The sequence below is a fragment of the Hydractinia symbiolongicarpus genome, chromosome 15 (genome assembly GCF_029227915.1).
Source record: "Hydractinia symbiolongicarpus strain clone_291-10 chromosome 15, HSymV2.1, whole genome shotgun sequence".
Lineage (NCBI taxonomy): Eukaryota > Metazoa > Cnidaria > Hydrozoa > Anthoathecata > Hydractiniidae > Hydractinia > Hydractinia symbiolongicarpus.
Window position 1 is genome coordinate 7,420,741 of NC_079889.1, and position 23,814 is coordinate 7,444,554.

General features: G+C 38.9%; 4 protein-coding genes across 4 annotated transcripts; all 4 read right to left on the bottom strand.

Annotated features, from left to right (window-relative positions):
- Window positions 1–3,880: 3,880 nt before the first annotated feature.
- On the bottom strand, window positions 3,881–7,809 carry LOC130628675 (uncharacterized). Its single transcript, XM_057441659.1, has 7 exons — window positions 7,600–7,809; window positions 7,372–7,386; window positions 7,189–7,235; window positions 6,120–7,042; window positions 5,345–5,966; window positions 4,898–5,284; window positions 3,881–4,190 (listed from the first exon to the last, which is right to left on the bottom strand). Exons 1-7 carry the CDS (start codon window positions 7,807–7,809, stop codon window positions 3,881–3,883), a joined length of 2,514 nt encoding a protein of 837 aa, XP_057297642.1.
- Window positions 7,810–15,331: 7,522 nt separating this feature from the next.
- Window positions 15,332–17,829, bottom strand: LOC130628676 (uncharacterized). The gene is made up of 2 exons (XM_057441660.1): window positions 16,273–17,829; window positions 15,332–16,204 (listed from the first exon to the last, which is right to left on the bottom strand). The coding sequence occupies exons 1-2, from the start codon at window positions 17,827–17,829 to the stop codon at window positions 15,332–15,334; spliced, it is 2,430 nt and encodes an 809-aa protein (XP_057297643.1).
- Window positions 17,830–20,058: 2,229 nt separating this feature from the next.
- LOC130628677 (uncharacterized) lies at window positions 20,059–21,334 on the bottom strand. Its single transcript, XM_057441661.1, has 4 exons — window positions 21,058–21,334; window positions 20,897–21,010; window positions 20,334–20,722; window positions 20,059–20,187 (listed from the first exon to the last, which is right to left on the bottom strand). The coding sequence occupies exons 1-4, from the start codon at window positions 21,332–21,334 to the stop codon at window positions 20,059–20,061; spliced, it is 909 nt and encodes a 302-aa protein (XP_057297644.1).
- A 117-nt stretch (window positions 21,335–21,451) lies between these two features.
- On the bottom strand, window positions 21,452–22,534 carry LOC130628679 (uncharacterized). Its single transcript, XM_057441662.1, has one exon. It carries the CDS (start codon window positions 22,532–22,534, stop codon window positions 21,452–21,454), a length of 1,083 nt encoding a protein of 360 aa, XP_057297645.1.
- Window positions 22,535–23,814: the final 1,280 nt, after the last annotated feature.

A 23,814-nucleotide genomic window follows, 5' to 3' on the forward strand; every position in this document is an offset into this window, starting at 1 on the left:
AAAGAAAATAACAAACTATTAACAATAAGAACTACTTATCACAATAAAAATATGTACTTCCTGTTTGTTTATATCTCCATGTGGTGTTAGTGTATGGAATGTTTGTGCTGGCTTTTATTATACTCTAAATAATAATAATCTCTATAAGAATAAGGCTATAACAAAATGATATGTTTGTATAAATAAGGTCTTATCAAATACCTGGCATTTCCTCCTCAGACGTGCTTAATAATAAGCCTTCTTTCATTATTATTTATAACTGAAAGAGAATATTAACAGTGAATGTAAATGTTACCATAATAGTGGTTTAGTAGCCATAGTACTATCCATGGCATAGGAATTACAACATGTACGCGCTGAACAAATAATACCAACAGGACGTAAACGTGTAAATCCGTTTAAAGATGTGCCTTGGCTTTCAGTTCATGATTAGCATATGTAATGCAACTGCTATTTGACATAAAATATTCGTGTAAATGTAAGTGTTGCCTGAATTATTGAAAAGAAATGTTGAATTCAATATTCTTTTTAACATAACAAAGGAAAGTTAATGAGTTTTTAAGTTTTTTCCCTCTGAATTTCAGTTTGAGAAATAAACACCTTAACCCTATTTGGGTTCTGAGAAACCTCTGTAACTTTATAGCTATAATAAGACAATAGCCATATTACATGGTAAAATTGCAAAAATGCATCAAAAGCGCTGTGTGTAATTTTTTTTAACAAATTAATTAGATTTTAAGTATTTTTTCTAGGTATATGCAGCCAGAAGAAACAAATTTTCTTTTAAATTAATTACAGTTGTTTAAAATTAAATTGGATGGAAATAACAAACTTTTCTAAATGTAAACAACTCATACTCCAAAATAAAGATGATACAATATGAAGAGTCTGCCCCATATCTTAAACCTTAGAAATATGAATTTAAGTACCTTGCAGGCAGTGAAAAACAAAAATTTCAAGCAGGTATTAAGGCAATAATTTTTTGCAGTTAAAAAATGATTGCAACATTAATTATTATTTTTGCCTCAAATTGAAGTTTATTTGCGAAATGTGAAATCCTAAACTTTACTGCAAGAAGGAAATTATAAGAAGATTGTAGAAAATGGTGCCTTTAAGTTAACTTTGTAGTCAAAAAATTTATATAAATTATGCACAAAAAAATTCACAACTCAAACTTCAATAACCCAATAACTTTTGTGGCAAAATATATGTAAAAGAGTAGATTAGAAATGAATTATCTCACACAATAATTTTTTTAACCAATACTTTATGTTGCAATTAACTTCTAATTATCCCCCTTAATATGCTAATCATTTAACGAAGTGCATCTCGTAAAGGTAAGCCATAAAACTTTGCACTTCACCTTAAAGGAAAAAGATGCATGTCTAAACACAACATTTAAAAAAATGCATCTTTAGTGTACTTTTAGGATTCACAACATATTTTCGGCATGGTAAAAATTTCAAAAGTCAAATAAATATCTGCAAATGAGTAGTATCATCAGCGTTTCCAGGGCTATAGCACTTTCAGAGATAGAGAAATGTTCGTTCTAGGACAGCGCACGAACATCAAGGGAAATTCCCTAAGTCATCCGTTAGTAACTAACACAAAATAATATTAAATGCCAATAACCAACACATAATAATATATATCAGAAATACATGACGGCATCTACCAATCACCAACACATAATAATATTAAATGCCAATAACCAACACAAAATAATATAAGTAACGTCATGCGCAATAGCGTAACTCATATTATACAGAATATGAGTAAAAATTATCATGACCGTGCCAGAAATGTTGTTGGTTGATCTTAGTGTATAATAAAGATGTCTATTAATGATCATCTCATAATGCCTGATCGAATAGTCTGTGCTAATTCATGGGCACTAATGTTCGTACTCGATCATTTCAAAACTCAAGAAATGCGTACTGCCGTAGTTCGTGAACATCCCTGGACATTATTGTTAGTACCCGATTATCTCAAAACACAGGAAATGTGTACCAAGGCGGCTGAGAAAGATCCAAGTACACTCGAGTATGTTCCGGATCGTTTCAGAGCCATGGTTGCCCTAAACCTTAAAAATAAATGAAAGAGTATTGCGATGAATGTGGAATTGCTCTCGATAAATATGATAGATGCGAGAAGTGTGGACGGATATTAAAAGAAAGGATGCTATGCTGGCAACACTATATCATGTATATAACGTATAACGGAGGAATATGTCCTTGTAAAAAACCCTAGTTGGGGGTTCAATTTCCATAAATAAAAGGATGTTCAAATTTTATGGAAATAATATTGAAACCAGGGATTTCTATAGTGAACCAACAGTACTTAATATCGAGGAGGTTCAAATTGAGAATATCGTACTTAGCGATCCGATTAAAGCGAACAAAGGCAAAGATGCTAGATATGTTATAGGATATAAACATGCACCGAGAGGCCTATATAGCAATGGTGCATCCAGATACGATGATGGCTCGTCGCTCACCATGTCATTTGATATACATCAACATCCAGAATGGCTTCAGAAATACTAAAGCATATTGACATGGATTGAGAAATTATATGGTAGTAAGTTCACGACTTCACCTATTAGAAATGGTAGATATATTAGTACCAAGGTCAAGGAATGGGATAGCAAAGTAACCACTGATTTTTAAAACAAACTAGTACCTGAAAAGCAGCCGTGCGAATGTACGGCTATCATCATGCTATCCATCATTTATCGACAGGGATCTAAAAATTATTTGCAGGTCCTACTCGAAGAGTGCAAATACAAGGCGGTACCTGTAACTCTAAGGACACGACATCTTGATTCAGATAACGACGAGGAACCATTCGTTGTGGTATAGTTTAAACTCGATAGATTTTTGTATACAACATTAGTATACAAAATAAACTATGAATGATTTAAAAAAAGAAGCCAGAGAGCTGGGTATCCGTGGCTACTCCATGATGAAGAAGGCTGAAATTATAGCCGCAATTAACAAGATAAAATATAGAGATATTGCAACGCAAACTCTTGGGCCTCATTGTAAAGAATGCCTAGAAAAAACAGCTATGAAAATATTGGATACTTATCCAATCAGAGGCTTGGAAGCAAAACAGAAGCGAAATATGATCTATGACGGTGATTTTATGATCGATAAAGATACCTAGTGCTTGGTGTCATTTAGTGTTTTGTAAAAAACATTAAATTATGAATAAGTCGGCGGCTCATCTAGATACCGTTTACATGTTGAACAGACTGTATTTTTTTAAGAAGCTCATTTTTACCTTCTTCACGACCTTGCGCGACTAATTGCTGCCTTTCTTTTTCATTGATCGTCTCCACAATCTTTTTAGTACACTGACGGATTTGCTCCTTTAGCATCATATATTTTTGCTTCTCTTGCATTATCAGGCTAAATTCATAGTCACTTATCACTCCATTCTCAATTGCCCTTGATATAAGGTCCACAATACTATTCAGCTTAGTCTCCGCTAATAATCTTATGCTATCATGTTTCTTACGTTTGTAATTCAGCTTCTTCCCACCTTGTTTTAAAGCAGTCTGCCACAATCCAACGAATATTGTTATTCCTCCCATCGCGACGGCGAGTGGTACGTCGATACCACTCAACATGCTTGCAATACCGACACCGCTCGTGATCACGTTTATCGCAAGCAATCCGTGATCCATGTAGTGAATCCAGGTAGCATGCATTCCAATTTTCTTACTGAGTTTTTCGCGTTGTTTAACTTCATTTCGTAGATATATTTCGATTTCTTCGATTTTCTTCAGCCGATAGACCTGACGTTCGTTATTCTCTTGCTCAGGCGCACTTGGTGGTAAGCTAGGGTATAGCTTCATAACATCATCGTTGTTCATTTATTCTATCAATAAGTGTATTTTAATTCCAACAAACGAAATGTTTTTCTCGTGGTGATACTCGTCCGTGAGCATAAACTCTAACCTGTCTGTTGACCCTTTAAGGGGGAGATAAACCGGTTTATTAAAAGTCCACGTAAGCATGTCTCCCCATGCGTTCTCTTTTGTTGGAAGTACGGCTAAATTTTTTGATTTTTTACCGTCCAATAGGCAGTCATCCTCATCTAACTGAGGACAAACAAGCCTCAGTCGCTGGTATACGTCAGTCTTGTAAAATGAATCGTAGTCACCCTTCACATAGTATTTTTTACTAGGATTGTATGGTAGACCCAAGAGCTCTTGCAGTTGTTTGATTGATTGATTGATTTAATTTATTTACCGTCGGTTATTATATACAATAGTTCTTTAAAAAAAATAATATTTTGCAAAAAACTAATCAAAACCGACCAAATATTTTTATATATTTACAATTTAGATGAAAACTATAACAAATAAACAATGAATAAATAATAAATAAAAGATAAACATTCCCCCTCTGCCATTTTCGTATTGATTACGCAAGTTATGGAATCAATTGCCGACACTCTGTGCATGAACAGTGAGAGCCATTCCATTTTTTAATCATTTGCTTAAATTTAACTCTTCGTATGAAAAGGAAGTTTATTCCAAACTTTTGGGGCTAAACATCGCAAACTGTTTAGACCAAAGGTGCTTGTTTTTACACTGATGGTTTTTAGGTTGTTCATGTTTTGACTTCTTACTGGCCTATCAGTTTCCTCAAAAAGGAAAATATCTTTCATAAAAGAAGGACTGATGTTTCTCCGAATTTTAAATATTTCTATGCATAAATATCTGTGCCTTAGTAATTCCATATAATGTTTATTTGGGAGGCAATCAACTGGTCTTGGGTCTTCATGAATAAAACTTAAAGCCCTGTTGTGGAGTTTTTCAATTTTCAATAGAGATTTCGAAGAAGAGAAATGCCAAACTAAGGGACAATAATTAAAATTTGCATACACGAAGCTTTGTGCTAAAATAGATCTTGTTTGCAAAGATAGTACATTTTTAAATCTAAATAATGCATTCAGCTGGGCTGAGGCTTTTCGACAAAGATTACTAATGTGCAAGTTGAAATTTAGTTTATCATCAATTGTTACTCCTAAAAGTTTTACGGACCTTTCTGATTGTATGACTCTATCGCCAATGTTTATTTCAAGCTTCGAGTTATCAATTTTGGCTCTTGATAGAAGGATCGAATGAAATTTGTTTGGACTTGCTATCATTTTGTTATTATTTAACCAAGAAAGGGCAATTTCGGATTCCCTTTCTAAAGTCTTAATGAGATTTTTAATAGTGTTTGAATAAGCTGATATCGTATTGTCGTCTGCGTAATTATGTAGGTCACTATTTACAATAAAATAAAATAAATCATTCATAAATATATTAAAAATAATTGGGCCCAACACAGAACCCTGAGGCACGCCTGACAAAATTAATTCAAATATACTATACTCCGCATTTACTCGTGTGGATTGTTCTCTGTTTGTAAGATACGATAGAATATACTCAAGTGATTTTACATCAAAACCGTAAGCATGAAGTTTGGCTATAAGTAGATCGTGGGGGACACAGTCAAAAGCTTTTGATAAGTCCATTAATATTGAACCAACCACATAATTCCGATCCAGTTTTTTTTTCCAATCCTCTAATAGGCGTATCAATACGTGATTGGTGCTGTAGTTTTTCCTGTAAGCAGATAAGTACACAGAAAGTTTTTTTTCCATGAAAGACAATATTTGCTCTTTGATTATTATTTCATAAAACTTAGAGAAAAAATTTAATACACTAATAGGTCTAAAATTATTGAGACTGTACTTTTCCTTGCTTCCCTTGTCAATTGGTGTAACAACCGCACGCTTAGCTTTAGTTGGGAAAAAACTGGCACGGATGCTACTATTTAAGGCATTTTTGAGGGGCAATATTAAGTGCTCACTAGCTAGTTTTGCAAGTTTTGGCGGTATCTTATCTTCGCCTGCAGACGCTTTAGTGTTTATTTCTTTAAATACTTTTTTGATTTCTTCATCACCTATTTCCTTAAATTGAAAATTTTCAGACACATTTTCAATATTTTCTTTTATCTTTAGGATACTTGGATGATTTTTATAGGTTTTTAAAATTTTCTCAATCAACTTTTTCTTATCTGTAAATGATTTAAAATCATTAGAGGTGCGTTTAATACCACTGCTATTTTCAACAATATTTATGAAGTGGCTATTCAATGTTGTTGCCACTTCATTTTCATCTGTAATCAAATTATCGTTTTGGATTATCGTAATATTTGCATTACTTAAGCAATTTTTATTGGTTACAAAAGGTTTCATAACTTTCCAAAAATTTTTATTTTCGACTGCTCCGGCCTGGGTTATTTTTTTAAAATATTCCTTAACAGCTATATTTCGTAATTTTACGCATTTGTTTCTTTGTCTTTTATAATTGGCATTGTTTTCCTCAGTTTTATCATTGTTATATTTATTTTTAAACCTTGACCTAGAGTATATAGCCTTTCTTAATTCTTTATTCATGAAGGGAGCATCGTTTCCACGCAATGTTTTCTGTTTCAAAGGAGCATGTTTATCTACTATATTTCTAAAAATTACTTGAAGATTTTCATAGTTCAAATCAGGATCGGCAGTGTCACAACAAAAGTTAGCAGCTTTTACATCAGCCAAAAACGTCTTTTCATCGAAATTTTTATAGTTTCTATAGAATATTTTCTTAGGCTGTAAACGGGCTAGATGCATTTTTAAAAATGTAGTTATCATTAGATGATGGTCACTTAACCCTGTTTCAAACGCTGAACTATTTTGAAAAGACCTATATCTGTTTGTCAATAAGACATCAATTGAAGAGCCTTCTGTTCCTGCAAAGCATGCTTTATCTTTAATGAGGTTTTTGAGATTGAAAATATCACAAAGTGACTGCATCTGCCCATAGCCACTATCACTTGGATTATAAAAATCTATATTAATATCACCCAGAACAATAATATTGTCACATTTAGAAAGAGCATTGTTTAGAATTTTTTCCAATTCATAGAAAAATTGTGTTAAGTTCAAATATGAAGGTGGCCGATAAATACTAATTATAATCCATTTTTTATTTCTAATAGTAATTTCAGTTGTCGATGAATCACCAACATGTACCCTTCGTTGACCCGGAGCCTGCATAGCCCATTTTTAAGCACAAAAAGCTGTACCTTGCTCTGTGCCTGGGTATTGACAATGGCCGCGATATCTTCAATCTTTTACAGGCCGTTCATGATTTCAATGCGAAGAACCGTCTGATCGGGCCCTACCTTACGTATTATAAAATCATTATTAATGTAGAGATTCAGCCACGTAGGGCGTATACTAATGGATTTCAGGGCTATCCTCGTGTCCTACCCAAGGTAATCTTCAAAGATTACTGGCTTGTCTATATCTGTGACATACAGCTGTCGCATCTTTCTTTAAAGAAACATGAACATATATTCGTATAATCCTAGAGTAAAGTATGCCCCCAATCATGGGCGATATCTCGAGAGACTTAACGGCTCGGATATTACGAACCAGGACATCGTAATAGACGCGAAAGGCTCGTCATTTAAAGTAAGGTTTCCCGATATCTTTGTGGACTACGTGTTCCACAGTAACCATCCGGTTGATAAATGGAAAACGCACCCTTTCGGCCTCTGGTCTACGCAGTTGAATTTTGCCGTTTACTGCTCGACCTCTGCATGTGGCAACTAACTTCTCCATTACTCCTTGTACGCTCTGTGTATAGGTTCCATGTCTATTTCCAAATTCGAAAAATACTAGAGGAACTCGAGGTACCATTGATCTTCCCGATTTAATATTTTGAATAACCCCTTCAATAATAAAAAGCTCCATGCCTTGGCTCGTGGAATTGGCGTATCTCCAAATAAACACGATTGGAAAAATGAGACCATTATTAGCTCCTGGCAAGCTACTCGCGAGGACTTCCCCGGTGCAGGACTTAGTTACTTGGATGAAAATTCATGGTCGAGATGAATGATCGAGAACTCGGAGGGTTTAACTCGCATTGGTATAGAAAAGTTATCACAAAGCGTACGATAATACGCGTATTTGATACTTGAATGCCAGGCCAATGCGCGATCAGGAATTATTGGTCACCAAGGTAGTTCTATTGATGCCCAACGGCTATACCTCACAACCTTTGAACAGCTGGTTAATAGACCCGCGTCGCTGGGTAGGGAGATTGCGGAGTTTGAGAATGTTTTGAAATATGCGAGATCCAAGGTAGACTTCTCGGTAGCATATGGGGTTTACATGATACCCTCAGATATGAACCTGAGGATCGGAAATGTGGCTAGTTTTAACAACAAGATCCTGATTAGGCAGGAACATTTCAAGATTGGTATCAATCCCAATATTAACGCTCCGCATGCTGCTACCATACCAAGAAAGCAGGTACATGATATACCAAAGGTACATGATATACCCCTCCATTCACCATCCTCAAAGGAAGCTGCTGTTCATGAGGATACCAAGGCTACCATTATAACTGTGGGGATATTGCTAATTATCACCTATATATGGATGAAACATTAAGATCTGGTAAATTAGATGGTTTACCAGAATAATCTACGATCTCTTCCCACTCCTTCTGTTCCCCACGTAAGCCACAATGATACCTACAGCACCCGCGATGGCCAAATACAGATGTCTCACTACGAACTCCACAACCTTGGCGGCTACCCTAAAAAAGAACGATACGATCGTACCATTTATCCCCGGCAAGGCAGCACCCGCTTTGCCTGCTAGATACTCTAAAACCTCCCGAGTCTTTCAAGGTGTTTTTCTACAAATCCTTTGCCGCTTCCTGCTGCACCTGATCCTGCTGCCCCACTGCCTCCTGTTAACGCCAGGACCAGGGTTGATATCATTAAGCCAACAGCCCAAATAACACTGGCGATAGTCAGGCCTTGTTCCTTGAACAAGATCTTGATCTTTTCTACCAAGGTTTTATCATCGCCAGCGATCTTCAATTTTCAGCTGGCTCTGAATCTCGAGACTTTTGATCTGCTCATCTCTAACAAGTATCTTACTTTCCAACATCTTCAGCTGACCACGGATAGTTCGCATCCCTTGGTCCAGCCCCCTTCTCTCGCGATCCGTGAATATCTCGCCTCCTACAAACGAAGTATCTTCGATAAAGTTCTCCGTCTCGTCTAGTACTTTCCCGACCAGTGGTTCCATCTCGAGAGTGTCACCATTTCTCCCGACCTGCTCCACATCGTTTAAGATCCTCCCGGCCGTTGCCTGGATAGGTTTATATTCTTTGAACCCCATACGCCCTAAACGATTCTTGGGGCATAGCATCCTAAGCAGCGTCGAGCCAATAATTCTAAATTCACCATTATCTTCCCTTGTGAGTCTTATATAATCAAAAAAAGCTGGTTATTGTCCAGCCTAAAATTGTCGTAAGGTATCGCATCTAGCTTCGGCTCCTCATTCAACCCCACCGCAAGATGTTTGTAAAAACTAACAACCTTCGACCTTTTCAGCCTTTTCCCTTGACTTAGCGTGGTGTCGTCTCCTTCCTTCTCTAGCAACCCTCGCAACCATTCCGGTTGACTTAGCGTGGTGCTTGTCTCAGTCGCTTCTATCCCACTCGCCTGGGTCTCAGTGCTTGTTCCTTGAATATCCTAGGGTCGAAGGATCTCACTCTCAGTGCTGAACTCCTCAGGCTCCTCTTGAATGTTTTCCTCCGGCGTAGAATCTGGTTCATATACTGGGTTTATAGGCATTTATTTCAACCCATGTACCTGTATAAATAAAGATGTCTGTTTTTTGAACAAAATTAGATCCGTACAAGGAGGTAAAAACGATGCTCGGAATGAAAGGCAAACGCCAAAGGGTGAAGATCAGCCATGTGCCATCCACAATTAATCAAAATGAAGCTCTCTACGTTGATGTCCCGAATTTGGGGAAAATTGATGTGATTTTCCCCGGCTCAATCAAGTTGTTTTTTGACTTGGAATTGACTAGTACAAACACGAAAAGAACGATCGTTAGCAATATTGGGAAGGCCCTGGTACGGGGTTTACGGGTTACGCTGAATGGTAACGAAATACAAAATATACAAGATTACAACGTGCTCGCGGCGTATAGGGATTTGTGGCTGCCAAAATTTGATAGGGACAATAACTTGATCCTTCAGGGCATCAATCCTAACGATGGCTCTATCCGCGCTTTACAGGTGAAGGCCAGCGACCATGTTGTGAACAACGAAGAAAACGCCATCGCTGAGGCCAATGGTAACACGTTCTGTATACCTCGTTGACAAGAGACTTGCCCTTCTACCAAGCAGGCTTATACAACAGACTGCAGTTTGTGATCCACTTTACTCCATACTGTCATGTTATCAAAGATGCAGGTAGCCCAGCATCCGGAAGCACAGCGGCAAAGGCTGCAGATTCTTCTTACAAAATCTCGAATATATGTCTCGAGTTTGATAAGGTGGTCAATGAGGATCTGGCAGGTGCCATGATGTCCAGATACTCGAGGCTAGCTCTACACTATGAAAGGATCCTCAGAAGTAAAGTGGTGACACTGAAAAAGGCTGACACATCCTACAATCTACAATTAGATACTCCTGCCAAGAGCTTAAAGGGAGTCCTCCTATTATTCCAGGACCTTGCAGTGGTTAAGGCATATGCTGGTAACAATGAAAATTTTTATAATCCTGGCATATCGTCGGTCAGTGTCACTATCGAGGGAGAGCCTAATCAGCTCTATTCACATGCCATGGTGCCTAAGGATCATATGGAACAAGTCGCTGAACTCATGGGATCCCACGATTCCATAGTAACCATTGGACAGTTTTTCACTGAAAGGTACGCTTTGTTCATTGACTTTCGTAGCAGTCCTGATCACACTTTGCATGGAAGTGGGCGCCCCCTCCAAAGGCTCAGTGACGGCATTACTCTTCACATGACTAAAAAAGCTGACGGAACCGGTGATATTCGTTGCTATGTGTATTTGTTGATGGATGCACACCTGAATATCCTCGACGGTAGGTTCCACATTGTAGAATATTAAGAGATCAAAATTTGTTTTTGTAGATCCAAGACCTACAAAATAAGCATGGCAAGCATAGCAGTACTCGCAGGTGGAACCATTATAAACGCATTAGCATTTTCAGGCTCAAATTTTCTATTCAGTTTGAAAGAGTTAGACGAATGCATGCGAGATTACTATATCGCGACGATCGAGCGAAATTGTCAGACTAATATTTACCCAGCAAACAGCAACAAGACGGGGAGCTGACGTTCATTCTCGGCTCATTAACCCTCCTCGGCTTCATAGAGTACAAATATATATAATCTTTTTTCGATATGTAATAAATATGTCGAAAGCAAAGCATATTGTTACCGAGAAGGAATCTGAAAAACTAAGCAGCATCTATTACCAACCAGAACATCTCTGGATCGGGAGAAAAGCTATTACCAACCTAGTTGAAAACTCTGGTCTCAAGGAAAAAAATTATTCACTGGCTATCTCGTCAGTTGCTCTGGCTCAGACATATCAAAGGGCCGAAAAGTATTAATTATCCGCATTTTACTATTACAAAGCCGAATCAAATGCATCAATTTGATCTCTTGTACATGCCTCATGACAAAGTGTATGGAAATACGTACAAATATACCCTCACAGGCATTGACGTAGCTTCGTGCTACAAAGTGGCTCGGCCCCTGAGAACGAAAAAGGCTAGTGAAGTAGCGGAGATGCTCCAGGACATTTACAAAGCAGGACCTTTGCGTTATTCTCAGACTTTCATTGTGACAACGGTTCTTAATTTAAGTCAAAGGTCACCAAGCTGCTGGAGGGTAAGAGGGTTGAAATTAAGAGGGCTACCACCAAATACCATCATACATTTACGGCTTTTGTCGAAAACTACAACAAGGTACTCGCGGAAAGATTGTTCAACCTCAAGATGCGCAAGAGTTGTTCATTGATGAAACTAGCAGTATATGGGTAAAACACCGTATCGTGAAAAGCATGAATAATACCAAGACGGCTATGATCGGAATGAAACCTTCATCTGCCGTGAACCTTGATGAAGTCCCACTCGCAAAAAGCGAGGAGTATCCAGAAGAAAAGCCTCTACCCACCGATGGCCTATACTTGTATCTGCTTCAGCCGGGGGAAGAGCATGGGGATGCTCGGAGATGTGCTGCGGATGCCTATTGGAGCAAGAAAACTTATAGAATCGATCGTATAGGGACAGGTACCCGTCTTCTGTACTATTTAAAAGACGGATCGATCTTTTGTGGTGGAAGAACTAATGCTGATCCCGGAGGATGTTCAGGTACCGCCGGAACATGTGAAAGAATGGTAATATTTCTCGATTTTTGTAGTTCATAAGAGCTACAAAAACCATATTATGTCATGTTGACATTATACATGCCCTCGAATAACTCACGCATCGTATAAGCTGAAATAATTTCTCCATGAATTCTCTATCCCGAGATTATCATCTCTGAACCTATTCCATGTGTGTTTGGATCGTTTGGATCATCGCATATTGGATTCCTCTCAGTCATATTAGGATACATCTCCCGTAGGGTACGGAGCTGATCGTTTAATGATCAGCGCTGACAATGAATAATATAGTGAGGATGTTGGCCTTTTTTACCACATTCATTAGGATTGTTCTTGTGAATCACATATATCACATTATCGTATGGATAACCAGGAGGTACATACCGATCACGAAGTTCTGCTATTTCCAATGTTCGGAGATCGAGTTGATTTTCTCGTATCTGAAGATTATCATTAAGCAGCGCTATCGTCATATCTCTCTCTTCGATGGCTTCCTGTAATTTTTCGATACCCTTTATCGCTAGCCATTTCATGATATCAAGCGCCTTTGGTTTTCTGTAGCGAGCACAAATCTCAAAAGCAGAATCCAATGTTAAGAAAGCGTCATGTGGATTTTTTGCTTTGCCAAGTGGTTGGTTTGAAACCAACCCTATTTCATTACGTGAAATAATTGGAATATCCCGATACGACTCTGCAATATTAGCAATACCCAAAAACCTTCCAAGATCAGCACGCTTAAACATGGGCTTACCCTGATTGTTTACTAGGGTCTTAATGGCTCCAGCGGGCAATGTGTTAAATTCAACAAGACAAGACATCTTTATTTAAATTACATTAGCCTAACCAGGGTCAATATAATTAGGACGGTTATGAAAAAATACTTGGTATTCTTTTTCCTTTCTAATGCATCCCTTAGCTCTTCGTCAAGAGCTTCCAGACTCCTCTCCAAATGGGGGATCCTATCCATTTATTCGTGACAAGCAGCCAGCTTATGACATATTTATTCTAATACACTTCAGGCTCTGGCGTGTTCCAACCTAATATACAAGCACGCGTGTTTTGATTTTTTCAACTGGGTCTTGATTGGATTCCAATCGCTAATCATATTCGTCTCTTGATCCAGCAAAACAAGATCACTTCTCTCGTGCGGGTACCAGAGGAATAACTGCTTCTTTTGTCTCCTCAGATTTTTAGGCAAAGCTGTGTAGGATTGTGTGAGAAGTCAAAGGCTATGTTTTCTATGCCGCCCGCTTATGGCGAGCTCAAGTAAGAGTTGCCTGCGTTTATCTGCGTTTTCGTCGGCTATGATATCGTCAACGAAAACCAAGCTCTCTTCACCGGCGAGGATATTTGATAATCTTTCAATCCATTCAAATAGTTGATCTCGTGGGTCAATAAGGAACACGTAAAGATCGATCCAAAGCGATGCTCTATCGAGATAAGTCTTGTTCCAGCGGATGGTGGGGCGGAGTATTACTATATTGTGAAAATGACCCTTGTACTCGTTCTCGAGCAAGCCCAGAACGCGCTACGTCTTGCCGCAAGAAGTAGGACCCGTAAATATGGCTGTATGAGGTTCTTTTACGATATCAATAACCATGTTTGTTGTATGCCATGGGCAGACAAGAAAACCTTGACATCTATTTTGGAGGCATCATGGAACGTTTATACCAGCCTTGTTTTATCGCATAATCATCAAATAAGATCGCACCAGTCATATATCCAGCTAGTTTTATACCATCTTCCATGTCCATCTTCGCACCTGGCCTAGAAACACCCAGCGCCTTTTTGGCACCTAATGCTATTACGATGGCATAGAATACCAGTCTCACAGATTCCTACAAGGTATCGATAACTTCTTTTTGATACTCTTTGCTACTCATTTATATTATACTATTTCATACGAAAAATATCTGGCTGTGTTTGAGATTTTTGTTGAGCCACTGCGGCAGGCTGCTGGGTACTCGCGGGTCTCTTACGGATAAAATAGTAGGCACTTCCCACACAGGCGATTATTGCAACAAGGCCTCCAGCGCAAAATAGATATCCACTGGTTTCGACTGGAGGTTGTACAGCACCCTCTTGTTGTTTAAGATCTTCCTTCCTCTTCTTCATGAGTGCGGATAACGTGTGGCCTTCGGCTACTCTCCCCGGATGCTTTACTGGTTTTGTTATTACCCTCTGTTCTTGCGATTGTTCAGTGCTCATTTCTTTATAAGTCGTGAGACTTATGATGGAGAGCTTGTATCATTCACCAGTTCCCCCGAATCGGGTGAACCCTGTTTGGTCAATTTTTTATGATTAATGGTGTGCGCCGCAACGAGCAGGGGTGCCAGGAATCGACCAAATGCTGTATATACCAGTATACCTAAATCGGCCGTACTTTCGCGTATTATAGGATCATTTTCAATATCTCTCCTCAACCCTTCAGGGCTATCAAGCGGTACAACATTGTTTATTGCCTTAGTGTACAAGCTAATAGCGTGACACGACGAAGCTCTGGCAGTTTTCTCTCCCTTTTCCTGCAGTTCGCGTTCAGTAAAATCATTGTATATTTTCTTGATAACCTCATGTGAAGCCTTGTCCAGGAAACATTAGCTACATTTTTTCGCTAAAAGATGCGGCTTGGATTTGCGAGCATACTTGAGAACTTGACTTTTGTCTAATTTTTGATCAACGACCTCTGATGGTGTATCGACAACATCGTCAAATATTTCTGCTAAGTTGTGAGCCATATTTATTAAACGCCGATATTTCAAATAACCGAAAATGATCACGATGTATGGGAGCAATATCGCGATCAATAGCAATAACTCCATTGTTTATTTCAACCGATAATGACCCCGGGCAAGCGTTGTTATTTGATCAGCTTGTACGATTCTCTTGTCATCAGCTCTATTAAGCGCGATTTTTGTGACTTCCTACGTGTATATATTGTGACCTTTATTATTAATACAACGCCAAATTTTGTTAATATCGATGCCTTCCCCTAAACATCGCTGGTAGTCTTCGAAAGTGATACATTTATTAGTCACGGCTTTCTTCACCCTTTGGCCTTTCTATCGCCGCTGTCTTTAGTTAAGGCTTTATATGCATAAGCTTTCGGCCTCAATGTGATAAAATGTGTATTGATCTTACCCCCAAGTTCATCCTTCATAAGGCCCACGACTTTCTTGTTTTTGCCGATTGGGAGAGGTCTGTTGTCATCCTTCGTATAGGCACTCGTATCGAAGCGTGATTCAACATCATCGGCAATATCCCGATAGAAATCCTCTGTTCGTATGTGGTATACGAACGAATCCGTATCAATATAGCACAGCTGTATTTTACTACCGTATTTTGACTGCATATAGTCATAATGATATTCGTACATTATGGTCTTTGAAAGATCTAAGATAGCTTGACTAATATAGACGGGCTTGTTCATTTTGATTCCCGTTCTACCCAAACTTATGCCGTTTTTAAAGTTTGGTTGCATAGTGAGTTTTGAATAGGCGGCTTCATTGGTCACTAATTTGACATTCCGATGATTGCGGATATTCTCCATGATTTTTCCAAACACCGAGAGATTCATAAGCTTATAAAAGTCCTTCTCAAAATCATTTTTAGCGGCAGTTCTCAGCTTCGTGTTATGGTCTATATAACCTCGCAGCCACGGGGATTGATTAAACCGGATAGCGCGGTGGACCTTTTTAAGCTCGAACCCATGCTTTAAAGCTTGATGTAAAGCTCCAATGTACACTACATATTTCTTCTTGTGTTCAAGATTTGGTATCAATTTCTCGACCCTGTGGATCATCTTGCGCTTCGGTAGGAAGGGGAGCGCATTATGTTTATCGTGTAAATCCTTCGGGTAATCAACGTCAGCCTCCAGCAAGTACCTATGTTTATTATCAGATACCAATTTCTCGATCTTCTTTTCATTTATTATCTCAATATTCGACACCCATTTGAACCCATGGTAGAGACTGTTTCATTGCCCACCCGTACAGCGTCTAGGTATTGCCAATATGACAACTCCTTATCAGGATCGTATTGGTCCCCCATATATTTGTTATTCGCTCTCGCGTAGCGGTGTACAGCCTGGGTTATACCACATCGAATACCCTTCTCAAACATTAATAACATATCAGGATCTGTTAACAGTTCAAGCTTGATTTTTTTGCACTTGAGTGCTGCTTTCCATGAAAGACCAGGCGCGCTATAAAAATGGGTAGGGTCGAGCTTGTAGTTCTCATGGCACACTCCTCGAAAGTTCTGGAATATATCAGTAAATAGCAGTACATCCGTCACTAAATATGCATCGTGGTAGTCACCCATGGTAGTCTCTGGACCCTTTGGAGTAACAGCATTCCATACCTTCTGCGTATGTTCGTACTCGTTGTCACTGATAGAATTCATATTAAGGGTGCTATAGAAGGCCTCCCTAGGCGGAAGCTCAGTCTCCTCGAATCTTCGCCAACCATTCATGTATTCGTATGGGTATATGCCTCTTCTAAGCATGAGCCGGAATAACTCATTATCGCTAAAATAGTAGCTCATGGCTGGTGTATTGGCCTTAACTCGATCCTTATCTAACTGCTTCGAGGTATTTGATTCACAACTGCTACAGCAAAAGCTTGCTATATACTCATCATCAATGTTCTTAAATTCCAAGCATGTATCAGCGCACTGCTGGCATTTCATGCCTGCCGTGTTCGTACCAATAAGATAAGATGCCAATTTCTCCAATGAGGATGCCATAAACTGACAGCTGTCTATAAATCTTATTTCGATCTTTTTGTAAAATTCACCATCGCAATATCCCATGCCTGCAATGGGTACATTGATTTTCATATTAAATGATATGTACTTCTCGGTATTCTCAGCGATGCAGCCGATATCTTGGGTGTCGTATTTTTCGCCCAGCTCACGGATAAACAGGTGGGCATCGTACCCTGATAGGTTGTGAAATATTACGGGTATATGGTTTGGTATCCTGTATTTAAGATTACAGGTATTGTGAGCCGCTCCTCGACATAAGCCTGTGTAATGACAATGATCCCTAACCTTGCGATTTTCATCGTTAAATGGTTTCATGCATATGTGGCAACTAGTGGCGGAGTCGTGCTCCCTTTTTAGTACCTCCGTTAATGGTAACATGTCCTGTTGAGAGTATGTGTTGTAGAATCGCTTTACCTCATCCACTAGATGATCAACGAACTTCTTCACACAATCTTCACCCCTGTAGACTGCTAGTGGGTCTGGCACGGACCCGTAGGCAAAGGTACTATATGTTGTCCAGCCGCATGGTTCATGCTTGTTCAGCTTTTTCGTCTTAGTATCCCGAGCATTCTCCTTCATTAAGATGAGCAAGCTCTCGAAATCTGCGTATATCACGAATGGAACCATGAACTGGCATTGTCCGTCCTGGTAATATAGCCATTTTTCCTTCTCGCTGGGCATCGTGATCTTTACTGCCTCGTTCTCTTTACAGTAGGTATAATGCTTATCACGCGACTCGATTGTTGGAAAGGCTTGAAGACAGTTCAGGCAGTACATCTTTAAATGATTCTTCGATATCTCTCTACAGGAGCCTTGAAAGATTTTTGATGGTTGTATCGTGAGTCTTTTTATCATCCGTAAGTAGTAGCAGATTAACCAGAGTATCCCTTTCGTTAAATGCCGATCGCTGTAAGATATTAAAAGTCTTCCCTGTCACGTACAAGACGTTCACCGCGATGTCTGTGTTGTTCTTTTCAAATTTGATAATATCCTTGATGCTTTTTGGAAACTCAATGCCCTGCCAGTTATAGCGCTCTTCATATGGTCTCAGCTTGCTTATACGTTCTGGATAAATGCCAATATCTTCATTATGCAACTCTGCAATCACAGCCCATTTGAAACACTCTTCATCGTTGCTATTTGGGTTGATGATAGCCTTCTTCATTGCGATCCATCTTGGTGCCTCGATATACGAGGAACCTCTCGTCAGCTTCAGTTTGTGAAAGTCCACGTCGAGATGTAGGACGCGACCGATACTAAAACCACTCTTGGGCAGCGCGGGATTCTCCACATGCGTTCTGATTTGTGCGGGCATCGTATCCATCACTTCATTCACGATTGCTCCCTGAAATACTGATGTCATATTGCTATGAAAGACCTTATCCACCTCGATAAACTCATTAGTACCATCAATTGGCTTCCTCCATAAAATCCATATGGAGCAGTGGATTTTCGCAGAGCCCATTGCTACCACTTGGTTTTCAGTAAGTGTTTTTACACATTTGATCGAACCATACCCAAGTAACCATCAATATCTGTTCCATCAATGGCAGCTATACGATAACTTTTAAAGGTCTTATGAATCGCATGCTTATGTTCCTGAGGCGTAAAATCTTGGTTATGTTGCTCTGAATTATAACCTTCCCTTCCCTCTTGCTCAACCTCGTCATGAAGCGTTGCACCCGTGACCCTGTTGTAGAGTTTCATCACATTGTTTTTGAACGTGTTATATGCGCTATTGACACCCTTCTTTATAGACTCTGGCACATAGTCCACTAACCAATCAGACCACTCTCGCAGTTTACTTTTTACCACTGGATGAGTCGTCACCATCTCTTAGAGCTCGAAGATGTCCATGGCCTCTGGTTGGTAGAATAGTCACTGGTCTGACTGGCTTTCGTCGCTCGGCCCTCCTGAGTGGTTTCTGTGGTACATCCTCTGTGGGAGTTGGTGCTGGAGTGGCTTCTAATAAAGAAACAAGGTTTGCTTTGCGTAGCCTATAGTATCCATGTAGGCCCCGCGCCTTTGCAATAGCTCTCAGTTCTATAACAGTCTTATCCATTTATTATAAAAATTTTTGATTCAAACTAACAATCTTTCTAGGACAGTTGAATAATTTTTACTCATATTCTGTATAATATGAGTATACGCTATTGCGCATGACGTCATTTATATTATTTTGTGTTGGTTATTGGCATTTAATATTATCATGTGTTGGTGATTGGTAGATGACGTCATGTATTTCTGATATATATTATTATGTGTTGGTTATTGGCATTTAATATTATTTTGTGTTGGTTACTAACGGATGACTTAGGGAATTTCCCTTGATGTGCGTGCGCTGTCCTAGAACAAACATTTCTCTATCTCTCTTTCCCCAGAACTTCCTGACTATTAAATGTGATTAAAACGTTACTTCCTTAAGACTTTTCTTGTTAAAAACCTCCCCATCGGACTCTAAGACCCTACTAAACCCTAATAATTTTTTTCTGATGCGCCTTATAAATCTACAAGGCAAGGGTGCACCGAATAAGAACCTCTACCCCCATCTACAGTCCACGCTACTCTCGTGTTGCACAAAAGGGCATGTCAGTATAATTACTCTACCACACCAACTTCTTTTCACTTTGTACAACATGACAGATAGATATAAAGTGCAAAATATTGAATTTCTACTAAGCATTTGTTAGTTGCATCATTGTCTACTACATTATTGCATGAATTATGTAAGAATTTGACGGTAAACAATATTTTGAGTATAACATTTCCCATTAAAAATCCTTGCCTGGATGAGGGAACAACACTTACTCTAACATCATCAAATGCTCTTGCTCTAGAAAAAGCAACATACAATTGACCATGAGAAAAACATGGCCTGCGCAACAATACACCAACCTTTTTAAAGGTTTGACCTTGTGCTTTGTTTATTGTCATAGCATAAGACAACCTCAGTGGAAGTTGTCTGCGACGTAAAACAAAAGGCATACCTGTATCCGAATTTACCAATTATACCCTTGGAATAAGTACCCTGTCTCCAATAGCATTTCCAGTGAGAACTTCTGCATCGACACAGTTGTCGTGAAGATATCTTACAATAAGGCGAGTGCCATTATATAAACCTTTATGTTTATGTTTCTTAATAACATAACAATGGCACCAGTTTTCAATTTAAAGCAATAAGGAGGCATACCTGAAGGTGCGATACTATTAAAAAATTCTACCGCATATTGACTCCGTTCCTCCTCATCATCATACACAACATCATCTGCACTAAACTAAACTTTTTCTTCACCAAGCAACAGCGCCAACATATTATCATTAATGATAAGTGAATCATCATTTGTGGGTGTTAGTACCACAGATGATGCCATAATTTCCGGTAAAAGATCCCTAAATAAAGTATCAACAATAAATTCATATTGTATCACACATTGGGATGGTACTTTAATTGCACCTGGGAAAGGTTCTTGCTCCCGAACAGGTAAAACACCTTTTCCAAGTTGCCGAAGCCATGCAGCAAGTTGTTGTTCCACTGGCCTCGTTCTCATGTTTCGAAGTAATCGAAATTCTTTAACTAAGTGCCATGAGGGAGAACTTTTTAAACACATGTCCACAATTTCAGTTGGTTTTCCTTTTCTGACAACATGCACTAACTGTGAAAAATCACCACCTAAAAGAACCACTTTACCTCAAAATCGAAGCTCATTATTACAAATATCTTGTAGAAGACGATCTATTGCATGAATAGTATGCTTAGGAATCATAGAAGCTTCATCAAGTAAAAAGAGGCTCTTTTGTCGTAATTATGCCGCATAAGCAGAAACCGGGGTCATGCTGCATGTACTATTCTCTACAATGGAAACAGGTAACCGGAATAGTCTATGATTGGTGGTACCCTTTTTCAAAAGTGTTGCAGGTATGCCAGTAAATGCATCTGTTCCAACTTGGAAACCGCCACCTGTTCAGAAATAAGGTAATTATACGTAAAGGTTTTACCACTCCCACCAGCACCTTCTAAATAAAACAGACGGTTATTTTGGGCTGCATTGTTAGCAACATTTACAACAGCTTCTATGACTGCATTAGCCAGTGCAGTCTGTTCGTCAGTAAGTTGACCCCTTAGTTGAGAAGCTCTTTTAACTTCCATAGCTACATAAATGTTTTCAGCTGGGGGTATTTCGTCTAAATGAGGAAGATTATAATCAGTAAGAGATTTACCAAATTGCCTAACTACAGAATTAATATCTTGAAGCAGCCTGTAGTCAGCCTGTTCCTTATTCATTTGGCGAATCTAATCCTTATACATTGTATCCTTGTACCTTGTCCACAAAGTAAAAGGATCAGAAGGTTCACAGTGAGTAAGTATCACCGCAAACAGTTGCCTCAATTTTCGAGGCATCTAAAAGTTAACAGCTTCCTGCCAAGTACTGTTCCATTCAATATCATCTTGCAGGAGTTCACGCAATAAACAGGCGTCACGAAATGTCTCAGGAACATTGCCATTGACAGTTCGTAAATCTTCAAAAGAAGTTGCAGCAGGTTTATGCAATAGGAACATACGCAAATAAAGAAGTTCACCTACGCGAGCACTTACGCTATACATTCGGGATACGATCTTACCATGACCGCGTTGTCTTGGTTTCCAAACTTTTTTCTTGTTGAAAACATAATGAAGAGGAATATCTGGATACATATATTGGCGAGCATCATGATTGTCTGCATTTAACACAAACCAAGCTGTTAATTTTGTAGCCTGATCTGCAACTCTGTCCAGAGCCTCTTTAGCCTGTCCTTGTTGAAAATAAACAATATGGTTACTTGGCCAGTGCAGTAGTAATCTATGGACAACATGAGATTGTTGGCGCAAGTTAAATTCAAAAAGACGCCATATTGCTTCTGGTGCATTGACATACCGCGCATCTAAAAATGTCTGCACTGCATCATGATCAATACGTTCGTTGATCTCAATGTTGGCACAATCATGACCCTTGTAAATATATTTATAGAGGTATTTAACAGATTTAACAGACATGCAAGCCTCCACGTTTATATGTGCATTGTATTTCTTGGAAAGCCATGGATTATATGGAACAATCCAGCGATTATCTATGTCAACATTATTGACATTGATATGTATACCATTATTACGATGTCTATATAATGGATATCCATTGATTTCAGCTACCGTAGATGCTAAAAAGTTCTTTGGAAAACTTTTCGTGCAAACACCATGTTCCATAAATCTGGAATTAGGATTCAGATATCCACATGGTCCATGAATCATACACGATCGTACAATTTCAAACAGCTTAGGGTGTTCCTGTTGATTAGGAATTCCTGCTGAAATAACACTGTCTATGTCATATGCATCCCTAAGTTTGTCATTGGGATCTAAATGAATTAACAAATGACAATGAGGCAAACCCCTCTTTTGAAATTCTAAAACATACACATGTGCTATAGTCTTACCTAGAACTCCCATTTCAGTAACATCTTTAAGGAGTTCATTTAGTTTCAATTTGAAAACTCAAGAAACTGAATCAGGCCGATCGTGTGCACGTTGGCCTGCAAGCAAATGTTCTGTAATTTCACGCCAAAGTCAGAAAAAAATCAGGTTTTCCAATAAAAGCCATAGCATCTTGATAGTTTTTGAGCCAGGGCACGTGGACTTCCTTAAAAATTTGAAGGAAGAACAACAATACGACCTGGTTGAAGGCCTCGCTCTTCAGCTCGTGCATTCAAATGGTCAGCTAAACCTTCATAACTATCAACACGAAGGTTGGTTCGATTTGCCCGAATGTAATTTAAATAATTACCTTCAACTTTAACATAAGAATCGACACAATACTGCTGAAACAATTTCTTACCATAATGAATCGGGCTGAAATACTCCCGAGCAGCTTAACGGTAAGTATAAGACTGCAACATTGTAGTAACATGCCTATTATGCCAACCTGGTTCACCCCTTGGAAAAAAAGAGGATACACCATTGGCTCCAAGTTTGCAGACATTGTGGAAATATTCTGTAAATCACTTCCACGCGGATAGATAACAACATCCCTGTTTCCAGGAGGTGCTCCATCTTGGCCAACAAATACTGCAACAACTTCATCATGATGTGGCAAGTTGTAGTGCCTTCGGTCGTTGCCAACTCTCATGTACATACGTACTTCAGATGGAGCACGGTTTTGTGCTGCTGCCTGATTTTATTCTTCAGCTTCAACTTCAGCCATGTACTTATAGGCAGCAGCAAACGGTCTTACTCTGTCCATGACATCTTGAACAGTTTGCATCACATCTTCACGACAGCCATTATTTTCTTGGCGTGCCATTCTCTCGTTGAGTGCCCTACCTGCTTCATAAATATAAAGTTGGTTAAAAACAGGGGTTTGTCCTTCAGGAGGTTGAAGGTCCCCAACACGATGCCATATTTGACCACAGATACGGAAGCATGGTGGTCCCCGGCCAGGTGGGGCGAAGACTTGCTCCAAAAGAAGCAAATGCAACTGCACTATTATACTTACGTATATTTGCCTGAAAGTTTTTTGCCTGAACAGTATCTGTATTTCTTAATTATTGCCTAAGCTGCTGAGGATAAGGAGACAAATTATCTAATGCGACTTTACCAGAGAGACAACATTTGAAACAATTTTTATTTTTAAACTTTAAAGCTTTACAATACTCACATTTTTTGTCCATAGCACCTAAGATAATATAAATTAGGCAATACATTTTGACGTGCAATATTATAATACGGCACAT

Bases quoted from the DNA above. Each gene is read 5' to 3' on its own strand.
- LOC130628675 (XM_057441659.1), bottom strand. From the start codon at position 7,809: ATGGAGCTTTTTATTATTGAAGGGGTTATTCAAAATATTAAATCGGGA. The intron at 5,967-6,119 runs GTATTAAACGCA...TTAAGGAAATAG, and splicing joins TATTGTTGAAAATAGCAGTG to GTGATGAAGAAATCAAAAAA. The intron at 4,191-4,897 runs GTATGCAAATTT...ATACAATCCTAG, and splicing joins ATTTTAGCACAAAGCTTCGT to TAAAAAATACTATGTGAAGG.
- LOC130628676 (XM_057441660.1), bottom strand. From the start codon at position 17,829: ATGTACTGCCTGAACTGTCTTCAAGCCTTTCCAACAATCGAGTCGCGT. The intron at 16,205-16,272 runs GTGGGCAATGAA...ATAAATGAAAAG, and splicing joins AATACCTAGACGCTGTACGG to AAGATCGAGAAATTGGTATC.
- LOC130628677 (XM_057441661.1), bottom strand. From the start codon at position 21,334: ATGAATAAGGAACAGGCTGACTACAGGCTGCTTCAAGATATTAATTCT. The intron at 21,011-21,057 runs GTGGGAGTGGTA...ATTTCTGAACAG, and splicing joins GTTTTATTTAGAAGGTGCTG to GTGGCGGTTTCCAAGTTGGA. The intron at 20,723-20,896 runs GTACATGCAGCA...TGGTTCTTTTAG, and splicing joins TGTTTCCATTGTAGAGAATA to GTGGTGATTTTTCACAGTTA.
- LOC130628679 (XM_057441662.1), bottom strand. From the start codon at position 22,534: ATGGGAGTTCTAGGTAAGACTATAGCACATGTGTATGTTTTAGAATTT.